General features: G+C 31.8%; 1 protein-coding gene across 3 annotated transcripts in view; it reads left to right on the plus strand.

The window, feature by feature from the left end:
* LOC143066243 (pleckstrin homology domain-containing family G member 7-like) overlaps positions 1 to 15562 on the plus strand; it is a 113067-nt gene extending 97505 nt beyond the window's left edge. For all 3 annotated transcript variants that reach the window (XM_076239238.1, XM_076239252.1, XM_076239244.1), the window contains exons 8-20: positions 2766 to 2803; positions 3350 to 3448; positions 5855 to 6007; positions 6654 to 6749; positions 7669 to 7770; positions 8273 to 8389; positions 8899 to 9073; positions 10347 to 10462; positions 10919 to 11012; positions 11349 to 11431; positions 12039 to 12174; positions 13867 to 13964; positions 14241 to 15562. In XM_076239238.1, coding sequence (XP_076095353.1) covers positions 2766 to 2803; positions 3350 to 3448; positions 5855 to 6007; positions 6654 to 6749; positions 7669 to 7770; positions 8273 to 8389; positions 8899 to 9073; positions 10347 to 10462; positions 10919 to 11012; positions 11349 to 11431; positions 12039 to 12174; positions 13867 to 13964; positions 14241 to 14459 — 1526 coding nt within the window. In that variant the 3' untranslated portion in view covers positions 14460 to 15562. The remainder of the gene's footprint in view (positions 1 to 2765; positions 2804 to 3349; positions 3449 to 5854; positions 6008 to 6653; positions 6750 to 7668; positions 7771 to 8272; positions 8390 to 8898; positions 9074 to 10346; positions 10463 to 10918; positions 11013 to 11348; positions 11432 to 12038; positions 12175 to 13866; positions 13965 to 14240) is intronic.
* Positions 15563 to 22776: the final 7214 nt, after the last annotated feature.

Below are 22776 nucleotides of genomic sequence, written 5' to 3' on the forward strand. Positions count from 1 at the left end.
ATGGGGTCACCAAAGGTTCTCAACACCTTAATAAAGTAATTCGAACAATTAATCAGAAATAACACGATGTTTTGATTGATATCAATTATATAAATCAAAACATAAAGGTTATTCCTGATTAATTTTTCGAATTATTTTATAATTAGAGGCGTTAAGAAACCTTTGGTGACCCCACAGTTTAAATGTCTATCGTAGGTACGTCGTGAACAGTGGTCGTTACAGACAAACGTTCACGTAAATTGTCCCAGTCAAAGGATGAATTTAATGTGTCAATCAATGGCCACAGCCACACTGTTTTGAATTTCATTCTATTTAGTTTGATTAAGCGCAGTTTATTCCTGTATACATTGTATATACAGTTGGATACAGACCAAGCATGACATGTAGATGGGCGGAAAATTTAACGCGGCGTTACTCGCGTGCATGTTATGTAAACGCCGCGTTAACTCTACGTTAACTCCAAAATACCAGTGATATACAATGTTAACGTGCGTTTACTTTCGAGCTTACCTCCACGTTAACGAGAAAATGGCGCGCCTTCTAATTTATTAAAGAGAAAACGGGCGTTTACTTTCACGTTTACTTCTACAATAACGTAAAAAGGGGACGTCTTTTTTTTTTTTTTTTTTTTTTTTTGTAAAAAATGAAAGCACGTTTACTGTTTGAATTCTAAGTAACGTAGATTGTCGTCGTATCCTAGATACACTGACCTAACAAATCACATGATAAGGTACACCAAAAAACCAACTGTCCGTTTTCGATTGACATATTGACGATTACAGTTTTATTAATGATATTATACCTGTTTAATTGAATAAAATAATTAATCAGAACGCAAAACGTAAAGTAACTAACGAAATATGTGCACGCGGCGTTAACTTTGTGTAATGGTTGGTCTGCACCTTGTAGAGAAAGTAAATTTGCTTTCTACTGTCATACCTCAAGCAATCAACGACACCAATATATTCCAGAGAGCTCTACTCGAAGGAACATATTATTATTAGCATTGTGTGCTAGTGAACTAATACGGTATATATTGGGTCATTAAATTCCGTATTGGGGAGAGCAAAGAACGAATCCCCCTATGGAATTTACAGACCAATATATACCATACTACGTCACTAGAACAATATGTAACGATATTATCTTACCGAATATCATAACATGTGGTATTTAGACTAGTGACCTATCAAAGTGAGAAAAGGAATCTTCTGTTCAGTAGTTGTCGTTTTTGATGTGGTTTAGAAGTGTTTCTCGTTTTTTTTTATGGCCCCGCAACGAAGTTATCGGTGCCATATAGTTTTACCCTTGTCTGTAATTTCGTCATTCCGTAATTCCGTAATTCCGTCATTCCGTAATTCCGTCATTCTATCATTCCGTTATTCCGCCATTTCGTAATTTTCGTCATTCTGTCATTCCGTTATTCCGCAACAGACCATTGTACGGAGTTTTTTTCTAAAAGCCTTCAGATATTGGGCTGATTTTTGGTATGTGAGTTAACCATGATGAGGTACAGATTAAGTTTAAGTTTCGTTCCGCTTCGCTAATTTGTACCGAAATTACGGGCTTTGGACTTTGATAAATTGTTGAAAATCACAGTTATACGGACTTTTTTTCTAAAACGCTTTCAGATATTCGGCTGATATTTGGTATGTGAGTTATCCATGATGAGTTACAGATAAAGTTTAAGATTCGTTCTGCTCGGCTGATTTTTGCTGTAATTTGGGGCTTTGGACTTATATAAATATTTGAAAATCACAGTTAAACGGACCTTTTTTCTAAATGCTTTCAGATATTGGGCTGATTTTTGGTATGTGAGCTAACCATAATTAGTTACAGATCAAGTTTTGGTTTTGTTCCACTCCGCTAATTTTTGCCAAAATAAAGGGTTTACAACTTTGAAAATTGTTGAAAATCGCAGTTATACGGAATTTTTTTCTTTTTGCCTCCAGATTTTGAGCTGATTTTTGATAATGCGAGACTACCATCATGTTTGTGTCCACATGTGTTATTGAAATTGCAAATTTTTCACATTTTTGAGACGGGGCCATTCGTGTCGCTTTGACACATCTAGTTTTATAATAGATAAGGCAGATGGTTTCCCCGTAATTATATGAATTATGGATTATTGCGTTTGCCCTTTAACCTGATAGCATTCGTTTATTTTCAAGTAATTAGATTTAAAAACAACATGTAGTTGTCAGTTGGAATATTTACTTTTTAAAGTGCGCCACTGCTTTGAAAACCTAATCTTTGTCCACTGTTTTTAAACAGAAGCTGTGGCTTTGAGGTATCGTGCTCGCTTTGGTTAACGTATGTTTTAAATCTATCACCGACCGCGTCAAACCAATACTTAAACATTTGTGTTTGTTGCATTTTTTATAGGTAATTAACACTTATGATTAAGAGCAAAGACTGGTCAGCCTTGAATAATATGTCCGGGTAGATGGCATGTGCGTGCTGCTATCTTGCTTATCATCACTTTTTAAATTATGTCAGCATGTCGAAAAGTACCAAGTAGGATTAAAATGCATATCACATTAGCCTGTATCGTCATTTATTGAATGTAGGTTGCTACATGTACTAGATGATTATCCTCCTTTTTTCATCATTATCTATTGTATTTTTATCGATATCAACCTGGGTTTTTTATATAATATTTGTGCACACTTTTAGTTTGTGAAGATTCTTTTGCTTCAAATTTCCAAATATATTCAATGCATCAATTGTTTACAAAGTCTAACCGGAGATTTTAATTCATTTAGATTCAAAGAAAAGACAGTCATTTTCATTATTGAAGTTGGTAAGCTTTTATTTATAGTTGTATCTTTTGAATTTTTATACAAAGACTTTATCAAGTTTGTTTTACATATACGATTAATTTATAGCAATTCTCCTGCTTGTCAGATGCAATACTCCTACTGACAATGATACCACAATGACATGTCAGCGTTGCATCTTTTTGTCAAGAGCACCGTAATTTAATGGGCTTAAATGTGTATTAAAATAAATTGCTATAGACTAGTTTCAAAATTAAAAGGCAAACGCAGAAAAAAAGTTAAAAAAAAAGGCGTCCTCACTTGTTGTATTTCTGTAAGCGAAACATGTATGCTCGATGATATCGAACATCATCTGTAACTAAATACATGTATTGTATTGCATTAAAATAATGGAAATATATTCTAAAGAGGTACTGCGAGTTACGTTGAGTCAGTTAAATAGACAGGGGGTATATATCAATGGTATATAATTAAATTAAAACGATGCATGTCTAGCCTATTATTCATGACTATAATGGAGATAGCCTCTATTTAACTTTCCAAATTGTCAAAATGCCAATAATTTATAGATGAAAACCAGAAGCAAGGAATCCTTACCACGACTTGAAGATATTTTAAGCCAAATCACACCATCCGAATTCAAAGACAATCATCTGACGGCATATAAGGTAAGCCATACACTACAAACCATTAAAGTCTGAAATGGCCTATATCTGTACTCGACTGTACTGATTTTTACTCGACCAGTCTGAATTGGTCTGACTTTTACTTGACATTACTCGACCCCAGTCTGAACCATACTCGACTGTACTGAATCCTACTTGACCCTTATATATGCCGTTGAAAATAGTCTGAACTATTACTCGACCAGTCTGGAACAGTCTTAACCCATTCTTGATCTGTACACGACCTATTTTCCAGTCTAAACCATGCTTAACCAAAGGTCTGAACAATACTCGACCAGTCTGAACCATACTAGACCAAATAACCTCTACTTTTTTAACTGTTAAAATAAATTTCTTTTTTGCTGACATTTATAACAACAGCCAACAAAATGTATGAATTGTTTAACCTTATATTAAAAATATATCTATTATTATATTGAGGATAAAAAAATGATATATTATATATAATTTATATCAAAAAGGGATAAAATTAAATAAATCAATAAAATTGTTTTTCTGAGTAGTGGTGAAATATTAAGTATAACCTCTGCTTTGGGCAAACTCATAGATAAGATCACACCTAGTCAGAGGTATTTAATTCTAAATAACATTAATTCAAAATTGCAACATCCTCTTTAACTTAAAAAAAACAAGGCCTTTCGAATATACAAGATAAGTAATACACGAATTTAAGAAAATAGGGCTTTTTTTTTTACCTACAGGTAAAACACAGATGTACTGAGGCAATACGATCATATTAAAGTGTTTAATGAATGCCATGTCTTTAATTTGACAAAAAATACTTAAATCAATTGAAATGATTTTTTATTGTTACTTTGGAACGCATTTCCTTTCTATATACTATTTTATATAACTATTAATAAAAAAACATTCACTGCATTATTAACTAAAGTCTAACTGACAACATAAATCTATACTAGGCTTAAGTTAAAGGTGAAAATAGTCCAGTTAGCATAAAATACTTCAGAAATATTCATAGAATTTTGAATAATATTGAAAATATTACTCACAATTCATTGTTTAGACTATTTGATCACCTTGTTTTATTTGTATTTTAAGGTTGATATATATTATTATGTAAGTGTTGATTAATATTGTGTTGAAGTTATTTTATGATTGATTATTGTGAAATTCTAACTTCAATACTATATTGAATACATTTTTGATATCAAGTTGTTGTTCAAATTTCATTTTTATTAAAAATATTTCCTAAATTGATAAAATTCAGTTGATAGATATAAAGAATAGGTCCAGGTTGGTTAAGACTTTGTCGAGTATGGTTCAGACTAGGTCGAGTATGGTTCAGACTAGGTCGAGTACGGTTCAGACTAGGTCAAGTATGGTTTAGACTAGGTCGAGCATGGTTCAGACTCGTATAAAATGGTTAAGAACTGGTCAAGTACAAATTCAGACTGTTAAGTATGGTTCAGACTACAGTCGAGTATTATCAAGTAAATTTCAGACCAATTCAGACTGGTCGAGTAAAAGACAGTACAGTCTAGTACAGATATAGGCCATTTCAGACTTTTACTGGTTTGTAGTGATAGTTCTCCATTCGAATTAAAAGACAATCATTTTATAGTTCTCCATTCGAATTAAAAGACAATCATTTAACGGCATAAAAGAAAAATCGGTATAGTATAAGCGTTGATATTGTGATACTAAATATCTCATATCCATATCTCACCGAACGAGATAAACACCGTATGTGTACTTACCTTGAAAAAAAACGACGGATGCTAGATGTTGAACAGTGTATTACGCTCCAAACTTTTTTTATGTGTTTCATCAAATTCAAAGTATTCAAAGAAAGATAACAATCATGGTGCATTAGCGCTATACTGTTAGCAATTGTGTGTCTTTTATGTATCAGTTTGACGAACTCAGTTCTTATTCCTAGTTAGTTTTTTTTTTTTATTGCTGAAGATTTTATTTTTTTGAATTTTCAACCAACATAGAAATGAAACAAAAATGACGCGTTGAAGTTAATGAGACATCAATATAACAACACGACACACAAACCAAAATCCACGTCGAACTGTCTTTGACCTTTATACATTTTTGGATTTGAGCGTCACTGATAAATCTTTTGTAACGAGCAGCACATCTGAGGTACATGGTACCTATGATGAATATATAGGTTGACCAACGATCTTTAATTAAAGATATGTAACCAAACGATATCACATGATTTAAATCTAACATTCCGTTACAACAAAGTGATACACTGAAGTGTTCGATTTATATTGTTATTTGAAAATGAATTATTTATAACCTTGAACATAACAAGATTTCCATATTTCTTTGGTTTTGAAAACAATCATCCCAGCCATCTAAAACATAAGCTAACTATAGTATGTCCTTACACTTAATTTAATCTTATTATAGACGCTGCATTGGTCAGATTTAGTGGCTAGCTCTGACAAACAACAGGATGAGATTACGATACCAGACAACGAGAGAAAACGACGTGAGGCAGTATGGGAATTATTCAAAAGTGAATGTGTTTTCTTAATAGACCATCTCATGGTTCTGAAACACGTAAGTGGTTTTATTTAAACTGAATCTATAACGCTGTTGCGTTGGAAATAAATATTTAATCGAGAGAAAAAAATCTATGTTATTTATACATCCTTGCTGCATATTTATAAACCGGGTGTTCTGTGTATCGCAGCATACAGTGTTTCAATTGGTAAAAAAAATACACAACCAGTTGTTACTTGTGTAGTGCGTACATTAATTTCGTTAGGTAGTTAATTCCAATAAAAATCCTTGTTTTTAAAAGTTACACACAAAGTCATGTACGTATAAATGTTTCGAGATGTTTCGAGATACTCTTTGGTCGTGTTGTCTCTATGGCATATTCTTAATTTCATGATTTAGATGTGTTGTTCTGTCATGGTAGGATTTAAGAAGTGTTCCTGACTCATTGTTGTATGCTTGTAAATATAGATAACATATTAAAGGGTAAAGTTCTTATGTTAAATTTTCAAAGAAGAATGAGTAAATACATTGACTTCATGATCATTTATTAATATACTGAATCAATATAAATTGAACTATCTATTTTTAGTAGAATGATATAGCAAGGATTGACTATTCTTTAAAATGTCAAGCAAATAACGACCACTACAACAATTTATGCTTCTATTATATTTCTGTTGACGAAACTGTCTTTTTTATGCAGTGCTTTATGGAACCGTTGAAAAAAGTTCAGGTTGAAGGACATTTAATGTTTGCTGAACCCCATGATATTTTCGGTAATTTAGATGAACTTTGCTATGTAAGTACATTTTACACCCATTTCAATTTTATCATTAAAACTTTAAATTTTTGAAGGATTTCCCTTTGAGTTATTTGTATTGTATTGACGGAATAAATGACGAAAGTCTGCTTCAAATAAGTAATACCAAGACAACTAATTACTTTCGAATGGTCATATTTATGATGATAAAATTTTTTATTTCAGTAATGATTAAAATTAGATGTTAATATTCTTTACTGAGGCACAAATATAAGAAACAACACTATAAACAAGACGTGGAAAAATACCGGGTTTTTTTTGGGGGGGGGTTTATTTTCTAAATTCTTTTCGTTCAAACGAACATAAATTATTTATATAATTGACTATGTTATTTCTGTATACTGTATGCCCAATCTGTTTCTTATGTCATTCATAAAAGAAATAACTAAAACACTAGTTTTAGAACTTGTCAGTGACAATGACCATTCTCTAACAGATTAACAACCAATAAAACATATTGCAATTTGTCGCGTGGAATGCATGTTAATTTCACTCGAATCATTACTTTAAACGGAAAGTGTGCTTACTGCCGAAACAATACCAGACCATTTATTTAAATCTATCACAAAATTCATATCTTACAATAGCACAAACCAGCAGTCATATACATGTAGACATAGCTTTAAAAAAAGAAGATGTTGTATGATTGTCAATGAAAAAACTCTCCATAAGAGACCGAAATGACAAAGCAATTAACATCAAAAGTAAATCAATAAGCAAAGTCCATATCACACGGTCGCCTATAAAATCCCCCCAAATCACAAATCTTTTACAAACTAACGAGTAAAGCCAACGACCTCATTAACGTACACATTGTTTTAACGAAAAACAAATAAATGTATGCAGCACAGAAACAAACGACAACTAGTGTATTATAGAAAACTTATTTACATTTTAGGTCAGCTATACATTTTGCAAAGATTTTATATCTGCTTTGGTAAAAGATATGAGCTCCACAGATTTTGGCAGTACAAATGTGCTTGTACGAGCTTTTGAACGGGTATGTAAAATGTTATCCAAGGCTACATATTTTATGAACCTATATACATTTGAAAATATTCAGATTCTTGTATTCTTAAATTCAATGATAATTGGGTAATTATTTTCAGTATACTGCATGTATGTTTTTTACACAATACATGTTTGTTTTGATAGATAAGAAAGATACATGTATCCATACATGACAAAAAATCAGTTCATACATAGCAATTAAAAAAAAACACAAAAACGCAAAAGAACAGCACCGTTAGTACATGCGTGGTGAAAATTGCATTCCTTTATATCCATAGGGGGTATTGGTTGCCGATTGTGTTGATTTCTGTGTTTCTTAGAACAAAAAATAGGATTCCACCTTAAGTGCTTTTTATATACAGCTACATATCAATAATATTGCATGTCGAGATTAACTCGATTTTGTCATTTTCTTTTCTAAGTAAATCCTGATTGTAAAGTATCTGAATATGTTGAGTTTTTATTATAAGTTTTGATATATATATTTTCAGTTCACAACACATTCCAGAGATGGCGGGGTATATCACACTTACTGTTTAAATTATGTTAATGCATTAGGCTACCTTGACCAGTTACGTCGGCATGATGACTTTGCTGATTTTGAAAAGGTATTCTTATTTTACTGGTCAAATGTGATGTTCACTTATGTTGTTACTTCCCCTATTACTACTACTACTAATAATTATAATTATTTTATTTCAAATGGTTATATCAAAGAGTTTGAAGGAACTGTGAGACACAATGTTTACCAATATTTTGTTAATACAGAGACTCACTGGCACTGTTAATTAAATATAGAGACTCACTAGCACTGTTAATTAAATATAGAGACTCACTGGCACTGTTAATTGAATATAGAGACTCACTGGCACTGTTAATAAAATATAGAGACTAACTAGCACTGCTAATTAAATATGGAGACTCACTAGCACTGTTAATTAAATATAGAGACTCACTAGCACTGTTAATTAAATACAGATAATGCTAATAATAAAACCACCAACAAAAGATGATATACTACACTTTCATGCATCCGAAGAGTCTTTGCTGGATTTACCTTCATCAGTTATCTTTCAAATAATTAATAATGAATGTTATTTTTGTTTACATGTTTTAGTGGTGTACCTCTGACCAAAGATGTAACCGATTACAGTTAAATGATTTATTGGTAGCGCCCATGCAGCACTGTACAAAATTTCCATTGTTACTTTTAAATATCAGAAAATATACACAAAACTCCACAGAACAAGAGCTGCTGTCCGAACTTAGAGAAAAAGTAGAATTTTCACTTAGTAAGTATATTGGTAGAATGCCTACTTTAGTTTCAATAAAGGAGGAAACAACAAAACACGTGCGGAATGTTAGCTTGATAATTTAAGTTTTTAGATAATTGTAAACAAGAGAAAATTAGTGAATCACGTCAATTGTTGTAAATATGAAAATAAAAGTTCTTCTAAAAATAGTTATCAAAGGTACCAGGATTATAATTTAGTACGCCAGACGCGCTTTTCGTCTACATAAGACTCACCAGTGACGCTCATATCAAAATATTTATAAAGTCAAACAGGTACAAAGTTTATTTGAAGAGCATTGAGGATCCAAAATTCCAAATACGGCTACGGTAATTTATGACTGGGATAAGAAAATTCTTAGTTATTCGAAAAATTTTAAGTTTTGTAAACAGGAAATTTATAAAAATGACCACATTATTGATATGTAAAACAGAGATGACCAGGCTTGGAAACAATAATTGGAATACTTGCTTAATTTGCACTATAACTGTCATGTCAAAAATAAAAAGGGAGAAAGGCTAATTCGTATGACAAGTGTACAAAAGAGGGACGCAAGATACCAGAGGGAGAGTCAAACTCATAGATAGAAAATAAACTGACAACGCCATGGCTAAAAATAAAAAGACAAACAGACAAAATATAGTACAGAAGACACAATATAGAAAACTAAAGACTAAGCAACACGAATCCTACCAAAAACTGGAGGTGATCTTAGGTTCTACGGAAGCGTAAGCAGATCCTGCTCCACATGTATCATCGGTCGTGTTGCTTATGTTATTACAAATCCAGTAAATACTCCATTTCGTTAGGTCACATTCGTGAAAAGGGAAGAGTATTGTAGTTACGAATTAAGAAACATATCTGATATCATCTGTGACAGTTGTTCCATAACGGTCAATGTGTTATATTAAAAAAAATAGAATAGATCAATCTGTTTTAAAAATTATTTTGTTTAAAATTTTATTTTGAATGACACCAACGTATTACGGTTAACTTAGTATTAATATGTTGTTGTTGTTGTTATTGGTTTTGGTAGATTAATATGTATTTTTTTTTTTGTCTATCCGTCATTTTCGTTGTTTTGTTTTTCTAATTATCATTTTGGTTGTTCTGTTTGTTACGTAGATCAGTCTTTATGGCTGTATTGTTTGTCTACCAGTCATTTCGGCAGTTCTAGGTCTTTTATTCATGTATGTATTACTTATCATGTCAATATGTATATATTGTGAATATAATCTAAATATTGATACAATACTAAATTATATGATTTCAGAAAAGATGGAAGATAAATTAAAATGGGTAAAAAATTATGAACGTTTACAAGATATACAGAGCCAGTTAGTGTGGCCATCAATCTCAGATATTGATCCGAGAGCTCTGATACCAGATGTAAGTTCGCAAATAAAACCATTATTAAATTCAAGACAGATTTTTTTTTAAATATTCACTGCTTAAATGATATATGTTTACGCCATCTTATTCATGGTCCATTATCTTTGGAACTCTAAACTATATGCATATTGAACTTGTATATAATAGTTTGTAACTACATGTAGGCACCTTCAAGGTTAAAACTTTCGTTTTGGTAAGTAAAATGCATTTGGTTTATGTTTGAATAAGTATTTTCTTGTTTCATTTTCAAATAGATTATTTTCCCTGTCTGTCCAGGCATGATCTATGTGATTTAACCTGGACATTACATATTTGCAATGCTCTATCAAAATTAAGAACAGTATCGTCATATCTATATCGCAACAATTAATAGCTTTTAGCAATGTTTGAATGTGTAAACACGTTTTCGTACATTTTCATCCCTTTTCGAAAATGTGCTCTTTTGTATTTCAGTTTCTAAAAACCAGATTATCAAGACAACCTTGTGAAAGACTTATATGTAGTCCGGGAAGACAACTCGTTCATGAGGGATTCTTAACTCTTGTTGGTAAGTTATATATCACGAATGGATTACAATATTAATTTGCTGTTTGCCAAAGTAAAAAAAATGCAATAACCTGGTATGAATTTAACGATGAATGGAATTGGTGTTAAACTTACGATATATGAAATTGGTGTTAGACTTATTATATTGATATGGTTTATTGCAATTAAAGACAAAGATTTCAAATTCACAAAAAATTAGTATTCACATCAATGAATTAGCACAAAAACAAGGAGTTAATCAGTTCAGAATTTTTTCTGTAGTACAGCTATAATCTTTTGGTTTTCTTAAAGTTATATTATAATATTAATGATTTGTTTTTTTCCTTATATTTTTCAGATTCTGCCAAATCTAATGAAATGTATGTTTTCCTTTTCGATGACATCTTATTAATAACAAAACCAAAGAAACTTCAAAGAAAGGTAATCGAAACTACATATTTGTATTTTTTATCGAAGATTTCTTTTTCTTCAATTGTGGCAGTAGTTGTTACGTCAAATAACAAAAACTTTCAACTGAAATCCAGTGAAACATGAAGCATCAATAAAAAAAACAACCATCAAAGAATATAAAAATGTTGTACAGAAAGCATTATTGTGAACAAATTAAAGCACTGAATAAATTGTCATTTCATTTTGAAGATGTCTGTAGATGTTATACATTTATCTAACAAATGGTAGACTATGAAATGAATATGAATGGTAAACGCCAATGACAAACCCACAGAAACACCTGAAATAATAGGTCAAGGTCAACACAAGGTTTAATAATAAACAAAATATACAATATGTCATGATCTTAATCTATTCCTCTTTTCTGTAACCTACACTAAAATTGTAACAACCAAAAAAAGCATCTTGACATAATTCAATATACAACTTAGAGATATTAAATATAAATCCTTTTTTTTATTAACTGTAAATATTCTCATAAAGATTTTCTAATATAAATAGTAAAATCTTTAACTCCAAAATTAATAAAAAAAAATGCCAGAGAAGTATGGAACTTATTCTGTCATACCTTTTTTAGAAACATTCATTAGATAGTAATTATATGAAGATGCAAACAATGTCAACAGTAGACAAAGGAACGTATGTCGTAATAAAACAGCCAATGTCACTTGATCGACTCAGTTTACACGATATAGGTCATGCAGAAGCAGTAGGTGAGTCAAATTGTAACACCAATTGTCAGTTCATTTCTGTAGCTATGTCATATAGACACTCGATACTCATCTTCATTGGTACACTAACTTATGTGTTCTTCGTCTGCATCAAACCTATCAGTTTCCTTTCAGCATGTTCAGCTAAAATAGTAAGAACATCATTTCAGTTTTCAGTCCATCTTTAAATTACATAGTTCTTTCGCAACGTATGATATAAGATCTTACACGTAACATATAACACATTTAATTAGACTTATCGAAAAATTAGCAAGACAGACTAAGGTCGACTTAACAATCAGTATTAAAAGCTGATTATTTTACTTAAGCCTACATTGCTGTAGCTAGTCTTTAGACAGAGACTGATTAATTAACTTTCTTTATGCTGAATCAATGTAATAGTTATTTAGACTGATATTCTGTCTACCTTCGAGATTCATTGCCCTGTAGATTTCATTTATAAACAAATAGTTGGATAGGCAAACCATCATTGCATATTTATATGAGATTGACTTCATACAGGAACATCTGAAAGGGAAAGAATAAAAGAAAAGAAAGAAAGTTAACATTATCCCTGAACTTCACTTGCTGCTATGTAGATGATATTTTGTCACTAAATATTTCAAAATTTTATTTCTATGAACGCATCTATTACATCGAACTTGGGGTAAAGGCTTCAACAGATACTGTTAATTCTGCCTTAAATCTTGACTTACATCTAAACACTTACAATGAGGGTCGGCATAAAACTAAACGTTAGGGTAAAAGAAAGGATTTCAGCTTCTACACTGGGAATTTTCAATTTCTGTGTAGCAATATCATAGCATCGCCAGCATACGGAGTATATATCTTCTAATTGAAATGATATGCGACGGCTTATATTTCCTATCATGAGTTCCTTGATATTGGGTTGATGCTATCAAGGAAGCTGTTAAACTTAGACTTCCATGTGGTGAAGTTGAGATCTTTAATTCTTAAATGTTACGGACGCCATCGAGACTTGGTTTACCGTTTTGTAATATCAATTTTACAAATGTTAACGGATGATTCGAATTGTAACTACAATCCCTTCTTCTTTTGACCGAATGTGACCTTACAATTAAGACTTATCACCGGTTTTGTACTAAAATAGTCAGCACAACGGGTGTTAAATGTGAAGCATGGTCTGCTTTTCTCTATAAGTAATCATGTAAAGATTTCGAGTGACGTGTTTTAATGAGATTTCAAATTTCTCCCGAAAATATAAATCATAATTTAACCTAACCCTTATATTATCAATTGTTTTATGAATGTATAATTAATACGATACTAGTTCACATGAATATAACAAAGAAATTTTACTGTTTACTTCACTTTGGGTATGTTTACAATTCGGTATGTACAATCGGAAAAAAATCATGGAATTATATTGTCGAACATGAAATGTCAGTACTATATATTTAAAAAGATACACGGCTTATATTTTGTCCGCCAGAAATATTGTCTTCTAAATGAGATTCAACAGTAGCACTTATATAAGGCAGTTGGAAGGCCAAATCAAATACGAATTTATGTTTAAAAAAAAATCGGTTGTAAAACGTCAAAAACCGAAATTCACTTCAACCAAATAAGAAGCAAAATAAGAAACTTTATTTTAATTAGATTATTTGTCACATGTTTTGAAGTATCATGTCACATGTATGCTTTATTTTTCAGCAAACGGTTTAAAGAATGCATTTGTTCTTGTACAGATCAGTCGTTATCAACAGGTTATAGGCGTATACACCTTCCAATGTCCGAATGAAATGATGAAGGTATTGTTATACATGTATTAATGTAATTTTGTAATAACTTTTTGCTTTTACGAATTGTTATTACTTTTACTTTAACTAGAATATATACTGAAGATAATCAGGTGGAAAATGAAGATTTCATTCATAAAATATTGAAGTATCACATGAAAGATGCACCAATATCTTATATTAATTTGTATAACGTTTCCTTATCTCCCAAGATCCAGAGGTTTCAAATACTGGAAACATGACGTAATTTTATGACATGAATTTACCTAGAATAATTTTCATTTAAAGGTCAAATGGATGGACAAGATGACCGAGGCGAGGGCTAAGATTGTATCAGGACCAACGAAAAACTATTCATTTTTGGATAAATTTAAGCAGTCCATAGCGTCCCCACCACGTTCACCACCAATCAGCAGTGATTATTTAAAAACTCGTAGAGCAAGACGACCTCAATCCTTAAAGTCTTCTCATGGGAAATCTCTGTCAATGGATGCAGTGTATTTATGACCCTGCTTGCATGTAAATGAATTTAAGGATTACCTACATCAGCTTCGGCGGGATGTATTACATATATTTAAGTTCAATTAGTGGGAAATGGAAGACACAAGCGTTTCCGCTTATTGAATTGTGTTTTAGAATAACACACACATTCGACAAGACAGTTGGTTTGAAATTCTGGAGTTCTTAACCATTTTAAAGGTGTTTTAAAATTTGAAAAAAGTTAAAATGTATATAAGATCAATTCAAAACCACAACTCATAATAAGTATAACATGTTTTGCCAGTTGGATGTGTTGAAAATAAGAAAATTTAATAATTCATTTGCTTTTTAAATGACATGTTTAAACTTCTGATAAACACAAACGCAATAAAAATGTCAACACTACTACCATTTTTAACACAAACACCTTTTATACCACAAACTGCATATATTTCGTCAATGATTTCAGAAAGCATCTAGCAGCTTAAGAGAAAACTCAGCACTTCTTTAAGAAAATTATCAATGTGATATCTCAACTGTATTCCATCGCTATAAATGTAGCATTATTCATCTAAAATTTGTTCAAAACACATAACAATATCTTAGGAAACTACAACTAAAGAAGTTAAAGTCACGAACTCAATCAAGGTTTCAAAATACCCATGGCTACTGCGTGTCTGGAGACAAAACAAAAGAGACGAAGAGATGACACAAATCGAACCATCACGTGACAAATGAAATGATATATTGATGCTACATAACGTATGCTTTCGACTTTTATAAGTTTTTAATATACATGTGTAATTTAATACTACAGATGTAATAAACAATGTTCTACTTATTCTTTGAAGATTGCTACTTATCATTGTGTTTTATTCTTTTATAACATGTTTATCCAATGGACAAAATAACAAATATATCTTACTGAACGAGTTACTTAAAAAATCCATTTTTATGTTCAAATAACGTGTTTTTTATTATTGTTTTGATATTAAAGTTTTTTTTTATTCTTGCTATTATTGTTAAACCTTTGTATCATTTCATGTGATGTTCACCATATCATATTTGTTATTGTTTAAAAAAAATATTTATATGATAAAATTGTTCAATAAAATGCCAAGAAATCAAAAACAAAATGCTTTTTTAAAGGCCAATTATTGTCATTTAAGATAGAAGTCACCAAGAATAAAAGGTTGTCTTGCAGTAATCGTTGGTATACTGTTGTTATAAGAAAATGAAAGAGAAATCAATGACACTATCAAAAACTATAAATCGAAAGGAAAAAAAACCAGAAGATACCATGACCAAAAACACTAAATAAACGACAAAAAAGAGACAACATTTCACAAAATACTCAATATAGAAATGTAGAGTTGACAAAATGACCACAACCTAAAACCAAAGGTCAACGTATGTGCTCCGGTAGGGTTTAACGGTTCATGCACGTACGTTAAACGGTGTATAAATCCGGCATCATATCATCTATCACAGAAAAGGTGCAGATGATAGATATATAGATATCAGAAGATGTGGTATGAGTGACAATTAGACAAATCTTTCATCCATCTCACAATTTATAAAAGTAAACAGTTATAGGTCAAATAGTTATCAAAGGTACCGGGATTATAATTAAGTACGCCAGACGCGCGTTTCGTCCACATATGACCCATCAGTGACGCTCATATCAAAATATTTATAAGGCCAAACAAGTACAAAGTTGAAGAGCATTGAGGATCCAAATGCCACAAAGTTGTGCCAAATACGGCTACGGTAATCTATGCCTGGGATAAGAAAATCCTTAGTTTTTCGAAAAATTTAAAGTTTTGTAAATAGGAAATATTTTTAAAATCACCACATTATTGATATTCATGTCAACACCGAAGTGTTGATTACTGGGCTGGTGATACCTTTGGGGACGAAACCTCCACCAGCAGTGGCATCGACCCAGTGGTGTAAATAGTTATCAAAGTTACCAGGATTATAAGTTAGTACGCCAGACGCGCGTTTCGTCTATATAAGACTAATCAGTAACGCTCATATCAAAATATTTATAAAGCCAAACAAGTACAAAGTTGAAGAGCATTGAGGATTTAAAATTCCAAAAAGTTGTGCCAAATACGGCTAAGGTAATCTATGCCTGGGATAAGAAAATCCTTAGTTTTTCGAAAAATTTAAAGTTTTGTAAATAGGAAATATTTCTAAAATGACCACATTATTGATATTCATGTCAACACCGAAGTGTTGACCACTGGGCTGGTGATACCCTCGGAGACGAAACGTCCACCAGCAATGACATCGACCCAGTGGTGTAAATAGTTATCAAAGGTACCAAGATTATAAGTTAGTTCACCAGACGCGTATTTTGTCTACATAAGACTCGTCAGTGACGTTTATATTAAAATATTTATAAAGCCTAACAAGTACAAAGTTGAAGAGCATTGAGGATCAACAATTCCAAAAAGTTGTGCCGAATACGGCTAAGGTAATTTATGCCTGGGATAAGAAAATGCTTAGTTTTTCGAAAAATTCAAAGTTTTGTAAACAGGATTTTTTTTTTTAAATGACCACATTATTGATATTCATGTCAACAACGAAGTGTTGACTACTGAGCTGGTGAGACCCTCGTAGACGACACGTCTACCAGCAGTGGCATCGACCCAGTGGTTTAAATAGTTATCAAAGGTATCAAGATTTTAATTAGTACGCCAGACGCACGTTTCGTCTATATGAGACTCATTAGTGACGCTCATATCAAAATATTTATAAAGCCAAACAAGTTCAAAGTACGATCTTCAACACAGAACCCTGGGTCATTGTCGTTTGTTGTTTTGTTCACCTTAGTGTTTCTGTTGTTTAATTGTTCTTCTCTTTAGTTTAGTTTTAGTTTGTAACCCGGATTTGATTTTGTCTCAATCGATCTATGACTTTCGAACAGCGATATGCTACTGTTAATTTGATTTCAACCCAAACCTCAAGCTATGAAGGCCCCAAAAATGAAATATTATCAAAACCTATTCAAACGAGAAAATCAACGGTCCAGTCTATACAATATACGAGAAACTGAAAAACACTTATGAACCACATCAATAAACGATTGAGAGTCAGATTGCTGACTAAGATAGGTGCAAACAAATGCATCGGGTGTAAACGTTTAAATAGGTATCAAACTTCAACCTTCCATAACGGTTTACCAACTTGCTGGCGTTCACAACATTTTAAAAGAGATCATTTCAACTTAACCTTTCGAAACTCTTCGTTAAAAGCTTCCTTGTGAAGCCTTATTTCCAGGAAATCATGATAGATAACGTAAACACTTGCATATTGTATTGCATCAGTTTGGAGATGTTTATTCCATCTTTAGGCGCTGCTGGGATGTTGCTACATAGTGTGATTTTATTGGTCTTTGTTAATTGTTTTATTTTTGTGTTCATTAGTTTTGGTATATTCTTTTGGCAAGGCTCGGTCCTTATACATCCCGCCCATTGTGTCATTGTGATACGATCCTTTTTTGTATTTCTGTCTTTCATTTTTGTTTATGTGCTTTTTCTGTATGCCGTCTTGTTTTTCTTTGTCGATACATTTGTTTGTTTTTATAGTGATTAAGATTATAACACATTGTTGACTGCTGTATTCCCTTTTTGAGTTTTTAATTTCAATATATAATGATAATAAACAAACCTTTGACTTCAAACGTTAACATGAACAACTAGAAAACATTTTGTATGCTTCAGATCACATTTGATAGAACTAACAAATTATAATACAAAACACTTGGCAGACATTTTAACATCCTTGATTTGGACATTAATCCTCTAAAAGGCTTTCACATATCTTCAATACAAAGCTGACGAAGTCTTACACATATCCTACGTGTGGTAGGTTTGGTCATCCTTGATTTGGACATTGTTCCCCTTACATAATTCCTCATATCATCAACATATAGCTGACGAAGCTTTACACAAATCCAAGTTATGAGTGGAAGGTCTAGTCATTTTCAATAAAATTGCAACGTCAGACCTAGAGAAGTGCTAGGTTTGGCACCATTAATACACTGTCACATTTTGATGTTTTTGTTGAATATGTTGATGTCAAGTCTTGAAGTTTTCTATTGCAATTATATTTTTTGATGATATGCATTGCATCGGCTGAAACGTTGGTGTGAACGATATTTTTTATCTGAATAATTTTAGTTCATAGAATACACAATCACTCACAAAACATAATTGAAAGTTGACCTTAAGATGTGTCTGTTCCGTTAATACGGTTTTAGTTATTATAATCCTAGATGTTTTATGTATTGCCTATTCAAACATATTATATGGAGCAATTTGGGTAATTCAAGATCACAGCAATCAAATTATAAATTTGTTTTCTGATAATAAACGTATTTCCGGACTTTAGAGCTAAGAATATGTGTCTGCTAATTTAAATGAAATTTTGCGTATAATTAACATATCTAAATACAGAATAATGAAGAATTTGTGTTGTTAAATTGTTTACATGTATTTAGGTTTATTTGTTCATACTTTTTTGTTCATAGTGTTATTTTACAGTTCTTTAATTATATGATCACATATATATGTAATAAGAGGAAGATTTGTATTTGAAGTCATAGTGGTTTGAATAAAAATAAAAAAACAGATATATATTTAAACAGATTGTGAACGTTTTCTTAAATTAATTAATCATAAAAAAATACCATCAGACAAAAATTTCCCTCCTTTATTGGAGGCGTAAAAGCTTTCTCACTAGAATTTCTATATATCAAATTGGATTAAGATTGTATAAATAATTAATTTTCTTTTGTGAAATACAATCGTAAAGTTAGTTAAGAACAGCTCCTCATAAACTTACTGCAACAAAAGGGTCACATAAACCTTGTGTGTACGTTTTTACGTTGTGTTAAGTTCGATACATAATGCATAATGCAATTTCCTTATATAAAAACGACGTTTATACTTACAGCTTTTAAAAGTGCTAATGAATAATTGATCACTAAATTTACTTTCCCCATCAGCAGAACTGGACGTTAACTGGAACTTGCATTCGGTGCCTTCCTTCAGTCAATAAGCCTTGAAGATTTTACCTGGCGCTGTCACTGATTTATTGCAACTCATTGAAGGAGTTATCCCATAGTAGATGTTGAATTCAACGGGTATATCAAAATCTGAAGCATCTCAACCAATTGCAATGCTAGTTTTATTGTCTAGTAGAAGTTGTAAACTGATTGGAGGCTGTGGAACTAAAAAGAAATATTTGAAATACAAACATAACTTGAATATTTATAAATGCAATCTGAAACGGATCGGATGTTCAACAAGACGTTAAGATACAACCACACGACGTAAAGATGCAGCAATAAAACATAATGATATATCTGTACATCGTACATGTAAATATAAAACCAAATTAAATAAATACATAATCATCTATAGTGCCTAACAAGATTTTGTGAGGTAGACGAAATTGACCTTAAAACGATCGTATTGACTTTTTTGTCCAAAAATATGTAGATCGGACATATTTTGACGTTATATAATAACTTCTTTAGTTTGAGATTAATTGTTATTAATATGTTCCTATGAGACTGAAAAATGTTGGTTTTTTTTGTGAGATGAATAATAATTTTACCTGGCGTAGACGTGCGCAAAATGTATTTCGGCATTTCTCTTCGAAAATGACTTGTTAATTAGAATAAAACGTTTTATTTGATTTTTTTTTTTTTTTTTTTTTTTTCTCCGCACTTGGCTATTAAAAAATAATCTACATACTATGTATTTTTGGCAATTCTTACCTTTCATACCTATACTTTCATTGATAAGACATAACATGGACTCATCCAGTGTCCAGTTTGATGGTCATTTCAGTTACTGTCACAAGCATGCACGCTCCGATTTAATCAATAAGCATGTATGAAAAGCATAAACAGTTTGAAGGTAAACTAGTAATAACTTAATCCAATCAAATTGCGTTATATTCAATAACAATGACCGGTCCACATCATAATAAGTATTAGGAGTAAACTGGGTAGAGACAAAATATAAGATATTTTAAGTTGATTTTTTTGCAATAACAAATAAAAATTTGTCAACCAAAAGTTTAGCTATCATTTCATAAACATGTCGTTCTCTAGTGGTACAGTTTTTGGATCTTTCATTTATGTATTTAAGGCAATACAAAGTTTGGGCTTCAAAAGTCTACCTAATTATTGACTTTATACAGAAATTTCGTACTTTTAAAACATAAAATGTTTCACAAACAATACGTGACTACAAGGTACAATCATTTCTTAAAACACTGAAAATATTTGCCTTTCGATTGGTATCGTAGTATTGTCATAAAGTGCGTTGAAATGAACAGTGGTATAGCAAACATCGACTTCCCTCACAAAATCATGTAAGGCACTATAACGTAAAGACAGCATAAAACGAAAAAGATATTACACTCATAACGTCATGGTGTAAACATATAACGTATGAACGTTCTTTGTTAAGGTTAACGTTCCAGTTAACGTCCAGATAGAGGGTTGCTGCTCACAAGGAAGCTATTAAACTAAGAGTTCCAAATGGTGAAGTTGAAATCATCCCTTCGTAAATTTTACGGATGCCATCACGAGTTGGTTGACCGTTATGGAATAACCGTTTCACAAATGATATCGGATATGTTCCTTACGTCGTAACTACAATCCCCTTCCCTTTCATGAATATGACCTACCGAATTAGACTATTTACCGGATTTGTCATCACATAAGCAACACGACGGGTGCCACATGTGGAACAGGATCTGCTTACCCTTACGGAGCACCTAAGATCACCCCTAGTTTTTTGGGGGGTTCGTGTTGTCTATTCTTTAGTTTTCTATGTTGTGTCATGTGTGCTGTTTTTTGTTTGTCTTTTTCATTTTTAGCCATGGCGTTGTCAGTTTGTTTTAGATTTATGAGTTTGACTGTCCATTTGGTATCTTTCGTCCCTCTTTTAATCTTGTAAAAACAAATAGAATCCGACGTATTTATTTATATCGACCTAATATAATACCATGACCTGAAAATTGTTGCCTTTATTTAGAATGTATATTTGTTTTAGTAAGTTGTACATTTTCCATCATACTACCTTATCAATGATAGGACTTGATACTCAAAAATATAAGACAAAAACGTCGTGTCATATTGAAGCACCATCACGTTTTGCGGCAACTTATCAATGAGAGACACGCCATATTTATTCAGTGAACTGAACAACTGCAATTTTAAACACGTAAAAATGGTTTTACTCACTACTTAAATAGAAATATGGTATTTCATATGCTACACCATGTTTTTTTTTAGAATAGAACAGAGGACATTCAATTTAAATTTGGCATATCTTGGCAGATATGAAAATGTATGGTAGCGGAATCGGCAAAAGTTTACCGACTACTTCAAATCTGTTCGTCTTAGAAAGACAAGCAACAGTATTACTGAAGATAAACACAATACAACAGAAAGCTAATAATAAAAATATTAATGTAAGCAACGAATTGCACCTACCTGGATCCAGACAGCATGATAATGCACTACCAAAACACGCCATCAACATTTTTGCTTCTTTGGTTTATATTTGTCGTTATGAAATTGACTAAGGAGGGCCAGTTTTTATACAAACGTACCTTGATGATAAAATTGTTAATAAATAAATACGCATATATTTTTTTAAAACATTATCATATCTAAATATCTAGACCTAGTTGTTGGTCATGCACGTACAGACGTTTTAAAAAAGTAATTATTTTACATTACACATTTAATAAAATAAATGAAAGAAATGTCGTGCGTGGATCACAAATAATATGAATCAAAAGATGATAAATGTCAATACGATTTTCGTGTGTTAAGACGATTCCTTTTGCAGTGAGGAAAATTATCGGTCAATTACCTAAATTTACATAAAATACATTGACAGATCTAGAAACTATGTCAGAGTGCACCTGGATCTGGGACGATCAAGATCTTGTCATACCGTCTTCTCTGTATTCGGTTCTATTTAAAGCTTGGTATGAATGTACGTATGTATACATCCGATAGATTTATGTCTTTTTAAACCGTATACTGTCTATACTCGCGGCCATTTACAGGTTTTCATACAGTGTAATATCAAAATTAAAAATGTTGAAAGCTTTACAAGTCCTATCCTGTCTATACAAGGGCAATAACGAACGTATCGTCAACCGGAAATAAGGCGCGGTGTTGTGTGCAAACTTTTGCCTCGGATGATAATATTTCCATTAAACGGTAGATGAATGATAACTCGGAATAATATGGATAATAAACGGCTAGATTATCTTTGAACTCTCTTTTCTTTTCCTTTAA

This window comes from Mytilus galloprovincialis, chromosome 1, assembly GCF_965363235.1.
Source record: "Mytilus galloprovincialis chromosome 1, xbMytGall1.hap1.1, whole genome shotgun sequence".
NCBI lineage: Eukaryota > Metazoa > Mollusca > Bivalvia > Mytilida > Mytilidae > Mytilus > Mytilus galloprovincialis.